The sequence below is a fragment of the Pan troglodytes genome, chromosome 2 (genome assembly GCF_028858775.2).
Source record: "Pan troglodytes isolate AG18354 chromosome 2, NHGRI_mPanTro3-v2.0_pri, whole genome shotgun sequence".
Taxonomy (NCBI): Eukaryota; Metazoa; Chordata; class Mammalia; order Primates; family Hominidae; genus Pan; species Pan troglodytes.
The window spans coordinates 29,619,607-29,635,463 of NC_086015.1; the positions used below are offsets into that span (position 1 = coordinate 29,619,607).

At 34.5% G+C, this 15,857-nt stretch overlaps 1 protein-coding gene across 2 annotated transcripts in view; it reads right to left on the bottom strand.

Moving 5' to 3' along the window:
• Positions 1–15,857, bottom strand: part of TOP2B (DNA topoisomerase II beta) — a 66,789-nt gene that overhangs the window by 35,840 nt on the left and 15,092 nt on the right. Inside the window, exons 2-8 of one of the 2 annotated variants that reach the window (XM_016940585.4) lie at positions 11,493–11,648; positions 9,912–10,002; positions 8,544–8,607; positions 4,415–4,560; positions 3,465–3,562; positions 2,185–2,397; positions 82–255 (exon numbers count right to left, since the gene is read on the bottom strand). In XM_016940585.4, the coding sequence (XP_016796074.2) occupies positions 82–255; positions 2,185–2,397; positions 3,465–3,562; positions 4,415–4,560; positions 8,544–8,607; positions 9,912–10,002; positions 11,493–11,648 (942 nt within the window). Of the gene's footprint in view, positions 1–81; positions 256–2,184; positions 2,398–3,464; positions 3,563–4,414; positions 4,561–8,543; positions 8,608–9,911; positions 10,003–11,492; positions 11,664–15,857 lie in introns of both variants that reach the window. The other variant, XM_009445032.5, reaches the window with a different exon arrangement.

The following is a 15,857-nucleotide window of genomic DNA, read 5'->3' on the forward strand; positions in this document are numbered from 1 at the left end:
TGGATATTGTTATTTGTTTTGTAGTTTTTATTGAAGTACTGTTCTACCACTGACTTGGAAACAAATAATTTGCTTACTTACTTTTGTAGTTGCAATACTATTTACAAAACTGATTTGCTGGAATCCTTTTTCACTCAATGTGAGACAAACATCCCATCTTTCATTTGCAAGCTCATGAATAACTTTCAGGGCCACCCCAGTTTCATCCAATTTGTCTTTCACATAAAGATCTACATAACTGCGAAATCCATTTACCTATTAATTTAAAAAACAAAAACAATTAAAAATCTTACACTGGCAGCTCACATAGGTGAATCATCTTAAGTACGTATACTTTCATTTCCTCTCACTTACAACAGTTCTAAGTGCACCGATCCAAACCTTAGCGGCATTTCCCAGATCTATTCCTTAACCCTTGACCCTTAAAAAAGAAATTCATTTCTATGTGTACTTGACAAAAAGAGGATGTGAAGGGACAGGTAAATTGTTATAAAATATTTCAGAAATTTCTATTTTTAAAATGATAAGGTAGACTTCCAGTTTCAGTTCAGACAGATAATGAACTAGCAGGAAAAAAAGCTTCCATCCTTGTAAGAAAACGGGTGATCAGACAACAAATTAATGGGTTTTTCATGAACCCACTGAAGAACTGAGATCACAGGAGAGCTGGCCATCCTGAAGTCTGGAGAGACATAAGTGTCTGTAGGAGACCACAAAACCTAAGCTTTTGCTTACCTGGGCAGATATTTAATAAGCTAGTAGGAACATTAAACTAGAAATTTTGACTAATTGCTACTGGAAGAGTGTATACTAGTTTGAATGCATAAAGCTTCTAGGGACTATAGTCATAAGTTCATTCATTCATACTCTTGCAGGTTTTTCCTCCAGAAAACCCACCAAATTCTCACAGGGAAGACCAGTGAGAATCTAGAGTTTTCCCCTCTGCACTCCCATGGTGCTAGCTGGGAGACGGAAACAGTAGTCACTGGGAAATCAACCCAGATCTATCTCCCTTACCAAAAAAAAACAAAAAACAAAAAAACAAAACAAAAAAAGGCTTATTCTGCAGGGCAGGGAACCTCAAGGACACAGGCTAAGAACACTGGTGGAAACCTGCTGCAGCTGGGGAAAGAGAATAGAGGGCAGAAAAAAAGTCTTTACCTATGGAGCAGAGGCATAAACTTATAAAGGTCAAACCCCTGAGATACAGGTTCACCATGCACTCCAAAGACTGGGATGTAATCGGACATTAGAGAACATCTCCCCCAAAATCTACCATCATGCTACCAAGCCTCCATTAACAACAGTGGGTTTCAGCTGGAAGAGCTGCAAGAGACAGATCACCTCTGAGGGGCAGCCCAAAAAGAAGGGCCTAAGCCAAGGGGAAAGACAAAAACAAGAAAGAATCTGGAAGTCTCTGGTATTCACGGCAACAACAAACCTCAACACTAATAACTACAGCAAAAACAAACTTCAAACACAGCCCATCTCCTGGGTAAATATAACCTAAGTCCCACACTAATGCTTATTTACCTCGATATCTACAAAACAAATCTGGTTTTCCACAACTAACAGGGCATGCCAAAAGACAAGAAAAAAAAATCTGAAAAGACAAAGCAATTATCAGAAACAGAGTAAGTATCTCACAGATTTTGTAACATGTATCAGATAAAGTATTTTAAATAACTACAATTAATTAGTATGTTAAAGTATCTAATGGAAAATGCAGACAATATGCAACTTCAGCAAAGACATGTAAACTATAAGAAATAATCAAATGGAAATGTTAAAAACAAAAAACATAGAAGGCATGAGGAATGTCTTTGACAGGCTCTTCAGGAAACTTGATGCAGAGACTGCAAATGACTAAACTTGAAGAGAGGGGAATAGAAATTAAACCAATACAAAAAGAGGAAGTAGAGTGAATAAAATAGACAAAGCATGCAAGAACTGCAGACAGTATCAAATAATGTAACATATATATGACCAAGAAGGAAAGGAAAGAACAAGACAGAAGCATTATTTGAAGAAATAATGGCCAAATGTATCAATAATCACTTTAAATGTGAATCATCTGAACACACCAGTAAAAGAGACTACCAGATGAGCTTTAAAAAAGGAAGACCCAACAATATTCTCTCTATAAAATAACATAGTATTAAAACTATTTTACAGGACACTTACAGGCAATTTCTTTCCATTAAACATGACCTTGACCCCTCTACACGAACCAGCCAAATCATATGCCCTTCTAGTCATGAGGGCCACAATATCCTTGTCAAGTTTTTCCATCTTAAATTTGGACAGATCTGGTTGGAATGTTATGCATGTGTAATCTTCACCATCAAAATGTTTAATTTTGGCTTCAGAAGTCTTCATCATATTATTCATCCATGTCTTTAAAAGAAAAAAATTCAAATATTTCTATAATGCTTCCATATCTCATAATATATAAAGACTACACTCATTAAATTCATTCGTTTATCAAACTATATCAATTTTACAACTTCACAACAAACCAAACAAATCCTTGATAATATTACAGACAAAAAAAAATAGTAGATAGTCAGCCCTTGGGTAGCCACAGGTTCTACATTTGCAGATTCGACCAACTGCAGCTTAAAAATATTTGGGAAAAAATACAAATTTTTAAAATACAGCATAACTGTTCACATGGCATTTATACTGTATTACATATTATAAGTAATCTAGAGTTGATTTAAAGTACATGGGAGGATGTGTATAGGTTATACGCAAATACTACCCCATTTTATATAAGGGACTTGATCCTCCTCTGATTTTGGTATAGAAAGGGCATACCAGAACCAATCCTCCTGAGGGCAACTGTATTACTGTGATAATAATCTCATGTTAAAAATAAACTAAACTGTACAACTTTATAAACTGCCAACAAAATCTCTCAAATTCTTCAACGTGACTATATAGACTTTTACAAAAATAAACATGCATGATGCTTTTCCTGACAAAATTATTTTAGCTTACTTCAACAACGGGGTTGCTGGAGAGCAATAAAGAAAATTTAAAATAAAAATTATTTTAGCTTATATAAAATTTCAAATCATTTTCATAGACCTTCAAGAATAAAATAAAATTTTGAAATATAAATTTGATGATTCATTGAGGAATTTTTCAAACACACTAAGTGGTTGCATGTACATGAGTCTGCGAGGTTCAGGACATTTTCACTAATACTTAACTAAGTTAAATAAAGTCTGTTAAATAAAGCACTTTGTTTGAAAGGAATGATAGAGGAATAGGCTTATATTAAATCTCCCAGGCATTCTGATGTCTCTTTACTCTGATGATTTGACTTGGATAATGCTTTGGAAAAAAAAAAAAATGAAGTTATACAGGCATCACTGCAATTTACCCAAGGTTCTACTATCTCGGCAAAATAATAAAACGTCATTTTAAAAAAAGAAATAGATGTGTTTCTAGCATACCTGCTTAAAACTGTGTTTGTATTCTTTGCAAGCTGTTTCTACTGTAAACTTTGTACTGAAAATATTACAAAGTTTTGCACCATAACCATTACGACCACCTGTAAGAAAAATTAAATGTAAAAGGTTTAGTAAAAATGATTTTAAAGGAACTTCGTTAATTTACCACCATACGGCAAGGCTGTTGCAAAACTGTTCCACTAACTGCATTACCAATCACCAATTGAAGATTCCAGAGTATATTTAGATTTTCTTCCATTTAAAGAAAAATACAATTAAGATTTAGTATATATAGTAGTGTAATTAAAATGGGTATTTCGTACATTTACCACAGTCTTTACAATTTCAAAAGCATTAAGCTTTGTATCTTTCACGACCCAGCAAATCTCTGTGAGTATGAAATCTGAACTTTCTCTCAAACTTGCTTCTCTATTACAAAATTTTAATCTATATCATTTCCCAGAGTGTTGGTTTAAAAAGCAAAACAAAACAAAACAAAAAACCTATCAACCTATTTGGGCAACATAAATAAGTATGAAAATATACGGTTTTGGTCAAAGCACTTTCAACTCTATTTACAGAGTCTAGATTTTCAATCCTGACCTTCTCAAGGAAAACAGTTTAAAAGTAACTTAATACCAAAAGACACAGTGCTTATGTAATAACAAATTTATATACATAGACATCATACCAGTCCTATCTAAATCAAAACTCAAACTGTCAGCCAAGTTAAACTTCCAGCAGTTCTAACATAAAGTCAATGTACTATCAGACTTAAGGTTTTTAAATGTCACTGTTAAACTATTACCAAGACAATATTTATACATGATAGTTTATAAATATTAATTCTGACAATGATTTTCTCACACCAAAACTGCACAATTTCCTTAGTAATTATACATTTTATATTAAGAAAACAGTATTTTTCAACCAAAATTCCATTCAGACTTTACCTGTAACTTTTTTCTCATCATCATCATAGTTACTGGATGTTAAAAGCTGTCCAAAAATTAAAGCAGGAACATAAACTTTCTCTACCTTGTGTTCTACTACTGGAATGCCTTTCCCATTATTCCAAATGCTTATAATGTTAGATTCACTGTATAAAAAAAAAAAAAAAAAGCAGAATTTACAGCTTAAAATAGTAAAGATAAATTAATTCATTAAAAAGTAATCTAGAATAAACCTTAATGGTTATAAGATACTAGTCATTATCAATTGGAAGGCACTGATTCATCTCTCAAGAAAATACTCGCTGAGGACAAACATTTCTTTCCCTGAGTCGTAACTAACAGAGAAGGATTATGAAGGAAATGAAGGCAAGGAATGGAAAATTACAGATCTTAAACATCTCAGGATGACAAAAAAGGCAACATACTCATGAGAAAACCTTTAAAAAAGGTTTCATCATGTTTAGCACATGGTACTGTAATTAAAATAGGCATTCTGTAAGTTAATTGTCTTCATCACAATTTCAAAAAAAAAAACAACGTTTGGCATCCTTAACATTCTCTAAGTCCATATCAGTATGAAATTGGAACTGGCTATCAAACTCACCTCTCTTATAAAATTTCAATCTATATCATTTCTCAGATCTGGTATTTATTTCTGTAATCTCTAAACAATTATTCAGAATTTTATAACTTTGCTCCACTGATAATCTTCAATAAAAATTAGGAATAAGAATACTGCATTTAATAGTTTACAAATAAAGTTTCAAAAATAATTAGGCTGAAAAAAATTGAAAATCTAAATATCCAATACTTATCAGTTGGCAAGAGGTTAAATAAATTGTGACACATCAACATAATAAAATACTTGCGAGTAGTTTAAAAAAATTAAGTGGATCTATGTAAGTTCATAAGGAAGGCTGTCTATATGTTGAATAAAGGGAAAGACATAAAATAGTATATATACTATGATTCCGTTTGTTAAAAAAAGAAATGTCTACATATATAATTTAGCATGAGTATGCAATATTTTTTGAAAGCTATAGTTTTAAATTTTCAACTCTAAATAAAGAACACTTAAGCTAGAGGAATATTTTCAACTCTGGTTAATATGCTTTCCACGTTTGTTTTTGCTTTTGTTTGAGATAGAGTCTCGCTCTGTCATCCAGGCTGGAGTGCAATGACACGATCTCAGCTCACTGCAACCTCTGCCTCCTGGGTTCCAGCAATTCTCCTGCCTCAGCCTCCCAAGTAGCTGGGATTACAGAAGCACGCCACCACGACTGGCTAATTTTTGTATTTTTAGGAGAGACGGGGTTTCACCATGTTGGCCAGGCTGGTCTCGAACTCCTGACCTCGTAATCCACCCGCCTTGGCCTCCCAAAGTGCTGGGATTACAGGCGTGAGCCACCGCGCCCAGCCTCCACATTTGTTTTTAATCAGATAGACATCCACAAATAAATTGTTTCAACACTGTTATGTTGTATTATTTAATAAGCGTTAAGCTCCCTTGTAAGAAGTTGCTCTAAGTTCTCTAACTTCTGGAAGAACTGTCCAAATTCTGCATGGCATCCCTTGTGTTTAATCTGTTCTCAAGGCTTTACAACCATGACCTTTTCCTTAAATTTTATCCCTACATCACAGAATACTATGGAGGAAAAGAAAGAATAAGAGCTAGGTTGTACTATACATCCTATATACTTTGTCCATTAGCTATTAAAATTTAACCTCTCCTCCACACAAGAAGTTTATGTGCACAAATGTACAAAAATAAAAATCTGCTATACAAAAATGTTAAAAAGAATGCAACTCAAAGGATACAAAAATGGACAGCAGAGAAAACTGGATCAACTGGATCAACAGTGCAACAGCTCTTTTTCTCATTTAAATTTAGCTTTAAAATGACTTCTTAAATTAGAAATCTTACTGAAGCAAAAATTGCACCTCTGAAATAACATTTATTTTAATCAAAATAATACTAATTCTATAGTATATGTGGTAAAAAATGACTATGGAACAAAATTCACAAGAGACAAAATGTTATAGTTAAAACTCAGAAATACAATATACAAATCAGCAACTTCTCACAAAATGCTTGCCTACTGCCAATTTTAGGAGTATATGAAATTCAATTAAAGGCAAGATCAAGACTCAATTTTTTCATCAATGATTTGTAAACAACAGAAGAAACAAGAAAGGAGGGGTGAAAAAATATACTACCATCACCTTTTCTTCTTGGAATAGCTAAGGATTTTTGTTTATATTGAAATAAAATAATTTTCTAGCAGAAGCAGTTAAAATGAGGTGTGGGATATGAAAAAAAATTGATACCTCATTGACATTAAGAAGCAAATAAACTTAGTTATAATTTTCCCTCCCTCTTCTGCCTACACAAAAATGTTTGCTGATTAAAAACAGAGTATAAAAATGAAGTGATAAAGGCACTAGAATTACTAGAATTATGTTGAATTACTCTTTGTACAAAATCTGTAATGAACTGATAAGTAAAATAAACCAAGAGCCCTTATCCAGTCTACAGAGTTGTCTTATAGCTCACTTCTTCGTTGTCTTTTTTTTTTTTTTTTGAGATGGGGTCTCGCTCTGTCGCCCAGGCTAGAGTACAGTGGCACAATCATGGCTCACTGCAGCCTGACCTCCCAGGCTCAAGCAATCCTCCCGCCTCAGCCTCCTGAGTAGCTGGGACTACAAGCACATGCCGCCACCATGCCCAGATAATTCTGGTGTTTTTGTTTGTTTGTTTGTTTTTTGTAGAGACAGGTTTTCACCATGTTGCCCAGACTGGTCTCGAGCTCCTGGGCTCAAGGGATCTGCCTGACTCAGCCTCCCAAAGTGCCAGGAATACAGGCGTGAGCTGCCGCACCTGGCTTAGCTCACTTCTTTATCACTTTGTTATGATGGCATGCTATACACTATTTCTTAAATTCAATCTTATTGCATTAATGTGGCTAAAATCTTTGGACTAATATGGCCAGAACCACATAAAAGAACTAAACAATTGCAACTATGTTCATCCAGAGTGTATTTAAGGAAGGTCCTTTCTTTCTTAGTTTTAATTAGAGTTGTTCAATTTTGAAAAAAATTCAAAGATATCAAACATTCAGTGTCTATTACTCCTTACTCTCCTAAAACATAATAAATGAAGGGAGATATGGTTTTTAACTGACAATTGCCTAAATAAGGAAAAGGAATCTTAACAGCCAAAATTTCCTTGAAACCATCTTAAACTTCTGTATAAGTTGTAACTTATGTCTTGTATGCCTTATATAACTTCTCAAGAATGCATTCATTATAGAAATAATCCAAATTTTAAAAAAAAGAATGGAGAAGAAAAATAAATAATCTTGACAGCACAGTTATATGGTAACATTTTCATATAAAATATAGTTAACTTCATGGTATAACCAAATATAAATTATAGTTTTATTATACTACTAATCTTAACTGAAATTAGATTATTACTAGTAAGACTATACCTGAATTATTAGATTTTTATGTTTACTAGAGAAAAATCTTAAAATCATGCTAAATTACTAATGAAATTACAAAAGATGAATGTAATATTTTACAAAAGGCATGCTGGTAAAAACAGGATAAATTTAACAGCTATGTTTCTGATTTAATGCTACTATTTTTTATACATCTTCATTCTATGCAAAAAAATAATAAAAATCACCACAGTAATATAATTAGCTAAACAACTGGTTACAACAACAGTACCTAATCTATTAAATTATGTCATAAATAATGGAAAACTCCAAACACCAGTCATGAAAAGTAAACTTAAAAGTATAATATAACTGGAATCACACTAACAATAGCCCTTAGCCTTGAGTCCCAAAAGTAAGGGTAAGAAAAGATAGGGTGATTACCCTAGCAGCTGAAATAGCATACACAGCATCAAAGAAAAATGGTCTCCAAGAGCCCCGATAGGGAAGTTCTTAGGAAGAAAAGACAATAAATGACACAGAAAAGAGGCAAAAATAACAAAGTCTCAAACAACAGGGAAACTTTAAAAGAGTACTACCCATATACATTATTTGAGGAGTACTCATAAATTGGGGACTATCTGAATAAAACTTAGCATAAAAAATTAAACTTTAAATATACTTACGGATCAATAGAAACTTTAATACAAGTCATGTTCTTATCCCTCTGTTTATTGTCAGCAGCATTAACTACAAAATTAAACACCTCAATGAGTAATATACAAAATTATATAAATAAATACATGGACACAACTGTATGTGCATCACTGCTTAATATAAACATCTACATATGGTAATAGTTAATGAAAATAATTACTATTAACTTTTCATATAAAATCTTATTTTCCAAATAATATTCCTAAATTGTATTATCACACCAAATTACTGTTATGTTTTCCACCACAAAAAAAGAGGAGGAAATGTTTTAGTGATACATATTAATCAAAACATATTAAGTAAGAACAAACACCTGCAGTTTACAACACCCAAATCCAGGTCTAAAAGTAAAAACTTTTGTTTAATTATATTTTCTCTTGGTAACAAGCAATTGCATTCTATTGATCACTTTCAATAAACTAGTGACTTTATAGGCATATTGAATAGAAACCAGTTCATTTTCAGTTACAAAGAAAAAGGCTTTAACACCCTTAGAAATCAAAATTCTGTATCCTAGGCACTATAGCTGACAATATAAATATTTTTGCATTCATTAACCACTGCTTCAAGGAAATTTGAACACAATCATAGAAGAAATATGCTCCTGACAAACACTTGCAATAAACTTAAAACAGTAAAATTATAATATGGAGGCAAGAGTAAAGGTATAAAATGCAACACAGTTTTAATCTCTTATCTCTTCACCAAATACCAACAGAAGAAGTTCTGAGACCCATACAACTGCACTAAGAAACCTCAAGTTGCACTGATGAGGTGGGAGAGCAAGAGAATTTCTAGAGTGTCCTTGGTTAAAATATTTCCAAAGTACAAGCATTCCCTAGCAGTCAACTAGGCATTCACATAATTTAATTAATCATGTGATTTGGAGAGGACAGAGATCATTTACAGCAATGGTTATTACACTTGGCTGCCCAACAGAAATATCTGATTTGTTGGTGAAAAACATATTTACATATCCCACCAACTCAATGAATCTGCAAAATCAGTCCCTGTCATCTCCATATTCAAGATGACTCCAGGTAACTGTGATGCTAGCAAATCCCAGATGACTACACATAGAGGAATACAGACCAACTATGGGATTACAAATATAACACATTGATTTCATAGATGAAGAAAATGAAACAAAGATGAAACAGAGATATGAAAACATTACAGATCATGGTAAAAATTTTCTGAAGATCATTTATATTCAGAAGGATAAAAGCCAGAGATACACCTTTCAAATTTATACTGGTTAAGTCTGGCTTTATATATAAAAGGACACTATGATGATATTAATAGAAACACGCATTAAATCCTAAGCAAGTACTCACCCAAAATTTCATCAAAGATCTTGTATAAACCTGGCACAAAGGTAACCTCTCTGCAATTCATTCCTACATCTTCATCATACACCCACATGAACTGCATTGAAAAATTCAAAAAAAATTTTACTCAATAAATCCTTAATATCAATTTTTCATAGTATAATCCACATCCTGTCATTTACACTATATGAATACTTAGATCTGCAAAGTAGAAAAACATATACAACTTCAGTAATAGTCAACTTCACTATTCATATTAAATTAACCTCAAAATTGAGAAATTGTTCATTTTGTATCAAGTTTGTATTATTATAAAGTCAGTTTTAATGTAAGACATCAATAATTATTAGAAACAGTATTAAACAGTTGAAAAAATAAAAACATTACTTTTCATAAATAATGGAAAATTAATGCTTTTTTTTTTTTTATAATACAGGGAGCAGAGTAAAATAATACGAACAAAGCAAGACTTTGGAGTCAGAGAGATCTACTTTGAATCCCAGTTCTTACTAGTTGAGAGATATGAACCAGTTACTTAAATTTATGTAAGCTTCCCTTTCTTCATCTATAGAGATAACAGTACCTACTTCCCAAAATGGTTAGGATCAAATGAGATAATATATGTAAGCCAAGTTCATAGTAAGCAGTAAACAATAGTCAGTGTATATGTACAAATTCTGCAAGGTACTACCATTAACATTAATGACAATATGAACTTAAAGACTTACAAGCCTGGGCGCAGTGGCTCACGCCTGTAATCCTAGCACTCTGGGGGGCCAAGGTGGATGGATCACCTAAGGTCAGGAGTTCAAGACCAGCCTGGCCAACATGGCAAAACACTCTCTACTAACAACACAAAAATTAGCCAGGCGTGGTGGTGCATGCCTGTAATCCCAGCTACTTGGAAGGCTGAGGCAGGAGAATCGTTTGAACCCAGGAGGCAGAGGTTGCACCGAGCCAAGATCACGCTACTACACTCCAGCCTGGGCGACAGAGCAAGACACGGGGTGGGGGGGCATCAGGGGGTGATGGGAGATGGCAGGTGGCACCATTTTACTCTATACTTCATTTTTCTGATTTTGTTTTTTGTTTTGAGACGGAGTCTCGCCCTGTCGCCCAGGCTGGAGTGCAGTGGCATGATCTCGGCTCACTGCAAGCTCCGCCTCCCGGGTTCACTGTCATTCTCCTATCTCAGGCTCCTGAGTAGCTGGGACTACAGGTGCCCGCCACCACACCCAGAAAAAATTTTTTTTTGTATTTTTTTGTATTTTCATTAGAGACAGAGTTTCACCATGTTAGCCAGGATGGTCTCGATCTCCTGACCTTGTGATCCACCCGCCTCGGCCTCCCAAAGTGCTGGGATTACAGGTGTGAGCCACTGCGCTCAGCCTCTTCTGACGGTTTTTAATCCCCAAAAAGAAGTAAATACATTTCTACTTCCAGATCTTTCACCCTACTTTGACTATGACTATAGACAGATGAAATTACAAATTTCCAAAGCAAGTAATTACAATAATTTTATCAACATATTAAAAAGTAAATATAGATGCACATCTCATAATTTCAATCAATTTTAGCAATAATTACCTGCGTCAATGGCTCCACTGACCCAATATATGTATCAGGACGAAGAAGAATGTGTTCAAGTTGTGTCTTCTTCTGATACACTCTCTCAACAGACAACTTCTTTGAAGAATCATTTTTGTTGGCAGTTTCTGACTCTTCTTTTTTTGCAGCATTGTTCTGATCAAAAAGAGTCTAAAATTAACCAAAAAATCAAATTTAAATAACCTACCAAGGGGTAGACAATGAGTATGGACACACGACATGGGTTTTCTTTTTTAATGGCAAAATTATCTTTCAGACTGATTTTTTAAATCTAAAGAAAACACAGGTCTATTTACTGACCGTCTGGCTCTTATTATACAACATGAACCTGTAGTTTTGACTGAGCCCAAAACGTGGGTATAGTCACCAGAATCACTAGAGCAGTCTCCAGCAATCCAAAAATACAAACATTTCCCAATTCTATAAGATATCAAGTTTGTTTGTTTGTTTTGTTTTTGAGACAGAGTCTTGCTCTGTCGCCCAGGCTAGAGTGCAATGGTGTGATCTTGGCTCACTGCAGCCTCCACCTCCCAGTTTCAAGTGATTCTCCTGCCTCAGCCTCCTGAGTAGCTGGGACTACAGGTGCGCACCACTATGCCCAGGTAATTTTTTTTTTTTTTTGTATTTTTAGTAGAGACAAGGTTTCACCATGTTGGCCAGGCTGGTCTCGAACTTCTGACCTCCGGTGATCAGCCTGCCTTGGCCTCCCAAAGTGCTAGCATTACAGGTGTGAGCCACCACACCTGGACTCAAGTTAATTTTTGTGGTCCTCAAAACCTCCCAAGAAATTTGAGTTCTGGTGAAGTTACAGAATCAGAATGACTGAACCTGGCTAGGTGCAGGAGCCCCAAAAGCTTCCAGATGTAAGCTTCCCACCATTAAGCTACTGAAGACTACAGTATAAACAAAAATGACCTACACAAAATATTAACCTATGTAGTTAATAAACACTGATATGACTGAAATGGCTTATAAAATCCTCAAATTTCACACATTTGTAGATCATGCCAATAATTCCTCACATATCAGCTCTGGGTGTCCCAATACTGATCCCAGTTTCTCTACCAGTTTCAAGGAGGCACAGGTTGGTGATCTTAATTCTAAACATTCCTACAGCAGATGAGGATGTCAAATCAAATTTCCAAGGTCTACAAATTTCCTTGTCTTCTTAAGAGCAGCAGAGAATATACTTCTCTCCTTCTGGGATTCCTTAATGCTGACAAATATGACATCCCAGTAAAAAGATATTGTGATGGCCTATTTTTTCAGAATCAAAAAATAACTGAAAAGACACAATGAGAATTAAAATATCTTCATAGGCCTTCAAATTTTAGTAGAAATTAAAGAAACAGAATACAGATAATAGGAGATACAGAGATTTTGTACATTTAAACAAGCAGTATGCAATTTCAATTCTGCTTTAAAGTTTTTATTTTTAAAAACTGTATCATTAAGTATGTTTAAAAATCAAAATACATGACCTCTGAAAAGTCTAAACGAAGATAAGAATTTAATATATCCTCAGGAAACTCAAACGTTAATTATAATTTCACAATGCAGTAAGTTTTATATACAATTAAAGATTCAATAATATTTCAAAATAAAAGTATTAAAAATAACTCATTTTACTAGATTTTCAACTATATTCTTATACATTCCTACATTTATAAATTTTTCCATTAACACTGCTCAAAGACAATTAAAAGTAGCTTTGGATAAAAGAAAATAATTCTGTTTCACAAAGTTTTCACATTCACATTCCACTTCTGCAAAAGTTAGACGATGAACTAGCTGGCCAGAAAGATGAACTTTATTTTTAAAATACCAGATAATCTTCAAATTTCTAATCATATTCTTTGCTTTTTATGAAGAAATAGTTGATTGATAAAAACAAATTTACATTTAAGGGCCAGGCGCCGTGACATTAATTTATAGAAACGATTCTAACAATAAAATCATAATTTATTTTTTAATGAAGCCTCAAAATAGTTAGAAGAAAGATCATAATCATTAAAATCACACTCTAAGAAAGTACTCAAAGAAGATAGATGCTATGGAATCTAAAGTAGGTAACATTTTACCATTAACTTAGAACTGCTATTCTAAGTCTGCAATTATTGACATAAAGGTTGAAGACACATGATAACTATACAAATAAAAGCTTTCGTATTCCAGGCTACTCTTCTAAAACCAACCCCATCACAAAGAAAATATTTTCAAGATTAGACTCAACCAGAGGCTCATGTCTATCTAATTTGTATGAACTAAACTGAACTAAAGGGCACACAGGGATAAAAAAAAAACAGGAGTAAAACCTTACCTCATGCTTTCTTCAAGAATTTACAACTTTTTCCATACTTCCTTACTTATAATCACCACCTCTTCCTCCCTGCACCTCTTCCCAAATGGATATATTACAAAAAAAAGTTTGAAAGCTTGAACCCACCAAATTCCTATCAAGTTCAAAGACTTACCATTCTTGCTAAGATAATGTCTAAAAAAAACAGGTAACATTTGAGTGTGGTCAGCCAGATGGCAAAACAAGAAACCCCAGGCCTTTCTTTCCCCATGAAGACAAGGATTCAACAATAACAAACAATCCAACTGCCTTTGTGATAAGTTCCAGCACCCCAGGTGAGCATAAAATAGCATCAAAGCTCATGTCCTCCCTCCTATCTGCCCCAGCAAGGCAAGATTGAGAAAAACAAACAAGACAACAACAACTTCCACCTTCTCCCTGGGGAGGAGCAGAAAAGGAATATACCTCCAATGGAACAGCTGAGGGCAGTGCTACCCTAGAAACTTCTTGACTGAATCTAAGTACTGACATTGAACAGGGTGCCAGGTTGAGGGCCATTGAAAAGAAAAGCAATCAAAGTGCTTTGGTTTAGCATCAGACCCTGCAGTATCAGAAACAGACACAAGGTGGAGCTCCAGTACTGTAGTTTACTACAGCACAAGAGGCCACAAGTAAAGCAGACAAAGACACACCAGAGGGAGCAGACAGATGGACAGAGGCAAACCTCTTCAATTAAGAAATTACAAACCCAAAGAGGATGCATCCCCATAAAAGATTTGTGAGGTCTCAGGATTCTCTAGCTAGACTAACTGGATGAAGAAAGTCTTCCCAGTATGAAACCAGACCGCAAAGACCAGAGAGTTAGCTAAGCCTTCAAATGCCAAAGCCCTAACAGAAAATAACAATACAAAGAAACAGGGAAATACGGCCGATTCAATGTAAAAAACTAAATTGCAGCCAGGCGCAGTGGCTCACACCTGTAATCCCAGCACTTTGGGAGGCTGAGGCAGGCAGATCCCTTGAGCCCAGAGCTCAAAACCAGTCTGTGCAACATGGCCAAATCTTATCTCTAGCAAAACAAAACAAAAAAAAATTAGCCAGGTGTGGTAGTGCACACTTGCAGTCCCAGCTACTTGGGAGGCTGAGACGGGAGGATTGCCTGAGCCCAGAAGGTTGAGGCTGCAGTGAGCCATCAGCACACAACTGTACTCCAGCCTGGGTGACAGAGCAAGAGCCTGTCTCAAAAAAATAATAAATAAATCACCACAAATTGAGCCTAAAGAAATGGAAATATATTGTCATACAAAGAATTCAAATTAACTGCCATAAGGATGCTTAATGAAATAAATGAGTACAGATGAACAAACAAAAACTCGGTGTAACAATGCATAAACAAAAGGAAAAAATCAACAAAGATAAAAACTATGATGAAGTAGCAAACATTATTTCTGGAACTGAAGCATACAGTAAATGAATTGAAAATACACTAGAGGGATGTAACAGTAGACTTGAGCAGGCAGAATTTTTTTAAATCAGCAAATTTGAAGACAGGACTTTCAAAATTGCCAAGGGAAAGGAGCAAAAAGGCAAAGGAATGAATAAACATAAAAAGAGCTTAAAGAACTTATGGGCCACTATCTATCAGAACAACATATACATTATGTAAGCCTCAAAGGAGAAGAAAGGGAGAAATGGAGAAAGAGCCTATTTGAAGAAATAATAGCTGAAAACTTTCCAAATCTGAGGACATAAATGCATATACAAATTAAAGAAGCTCAAAGAACTCCAAGGATAAATCTAAAGAAAACTACACCAAGACACATCATAATTATACTGTCAAAAGTCATAGACAAAAAGAGAATCTTAAAAGCAGCAACAGAAAAGTGAATCATCAATTACAAAGGAGCTTCTGTTAGATTACTAGCCAATTTCTCAGCAGAAACCTTGCAAGATAGAAGGGATTGGAAGAATATATCTGAAGTACTGAAAGAAAAAAAAAAAAAACACTGCCAACCAAGAACATTGTATCCAGCAAAAGTGCCCTT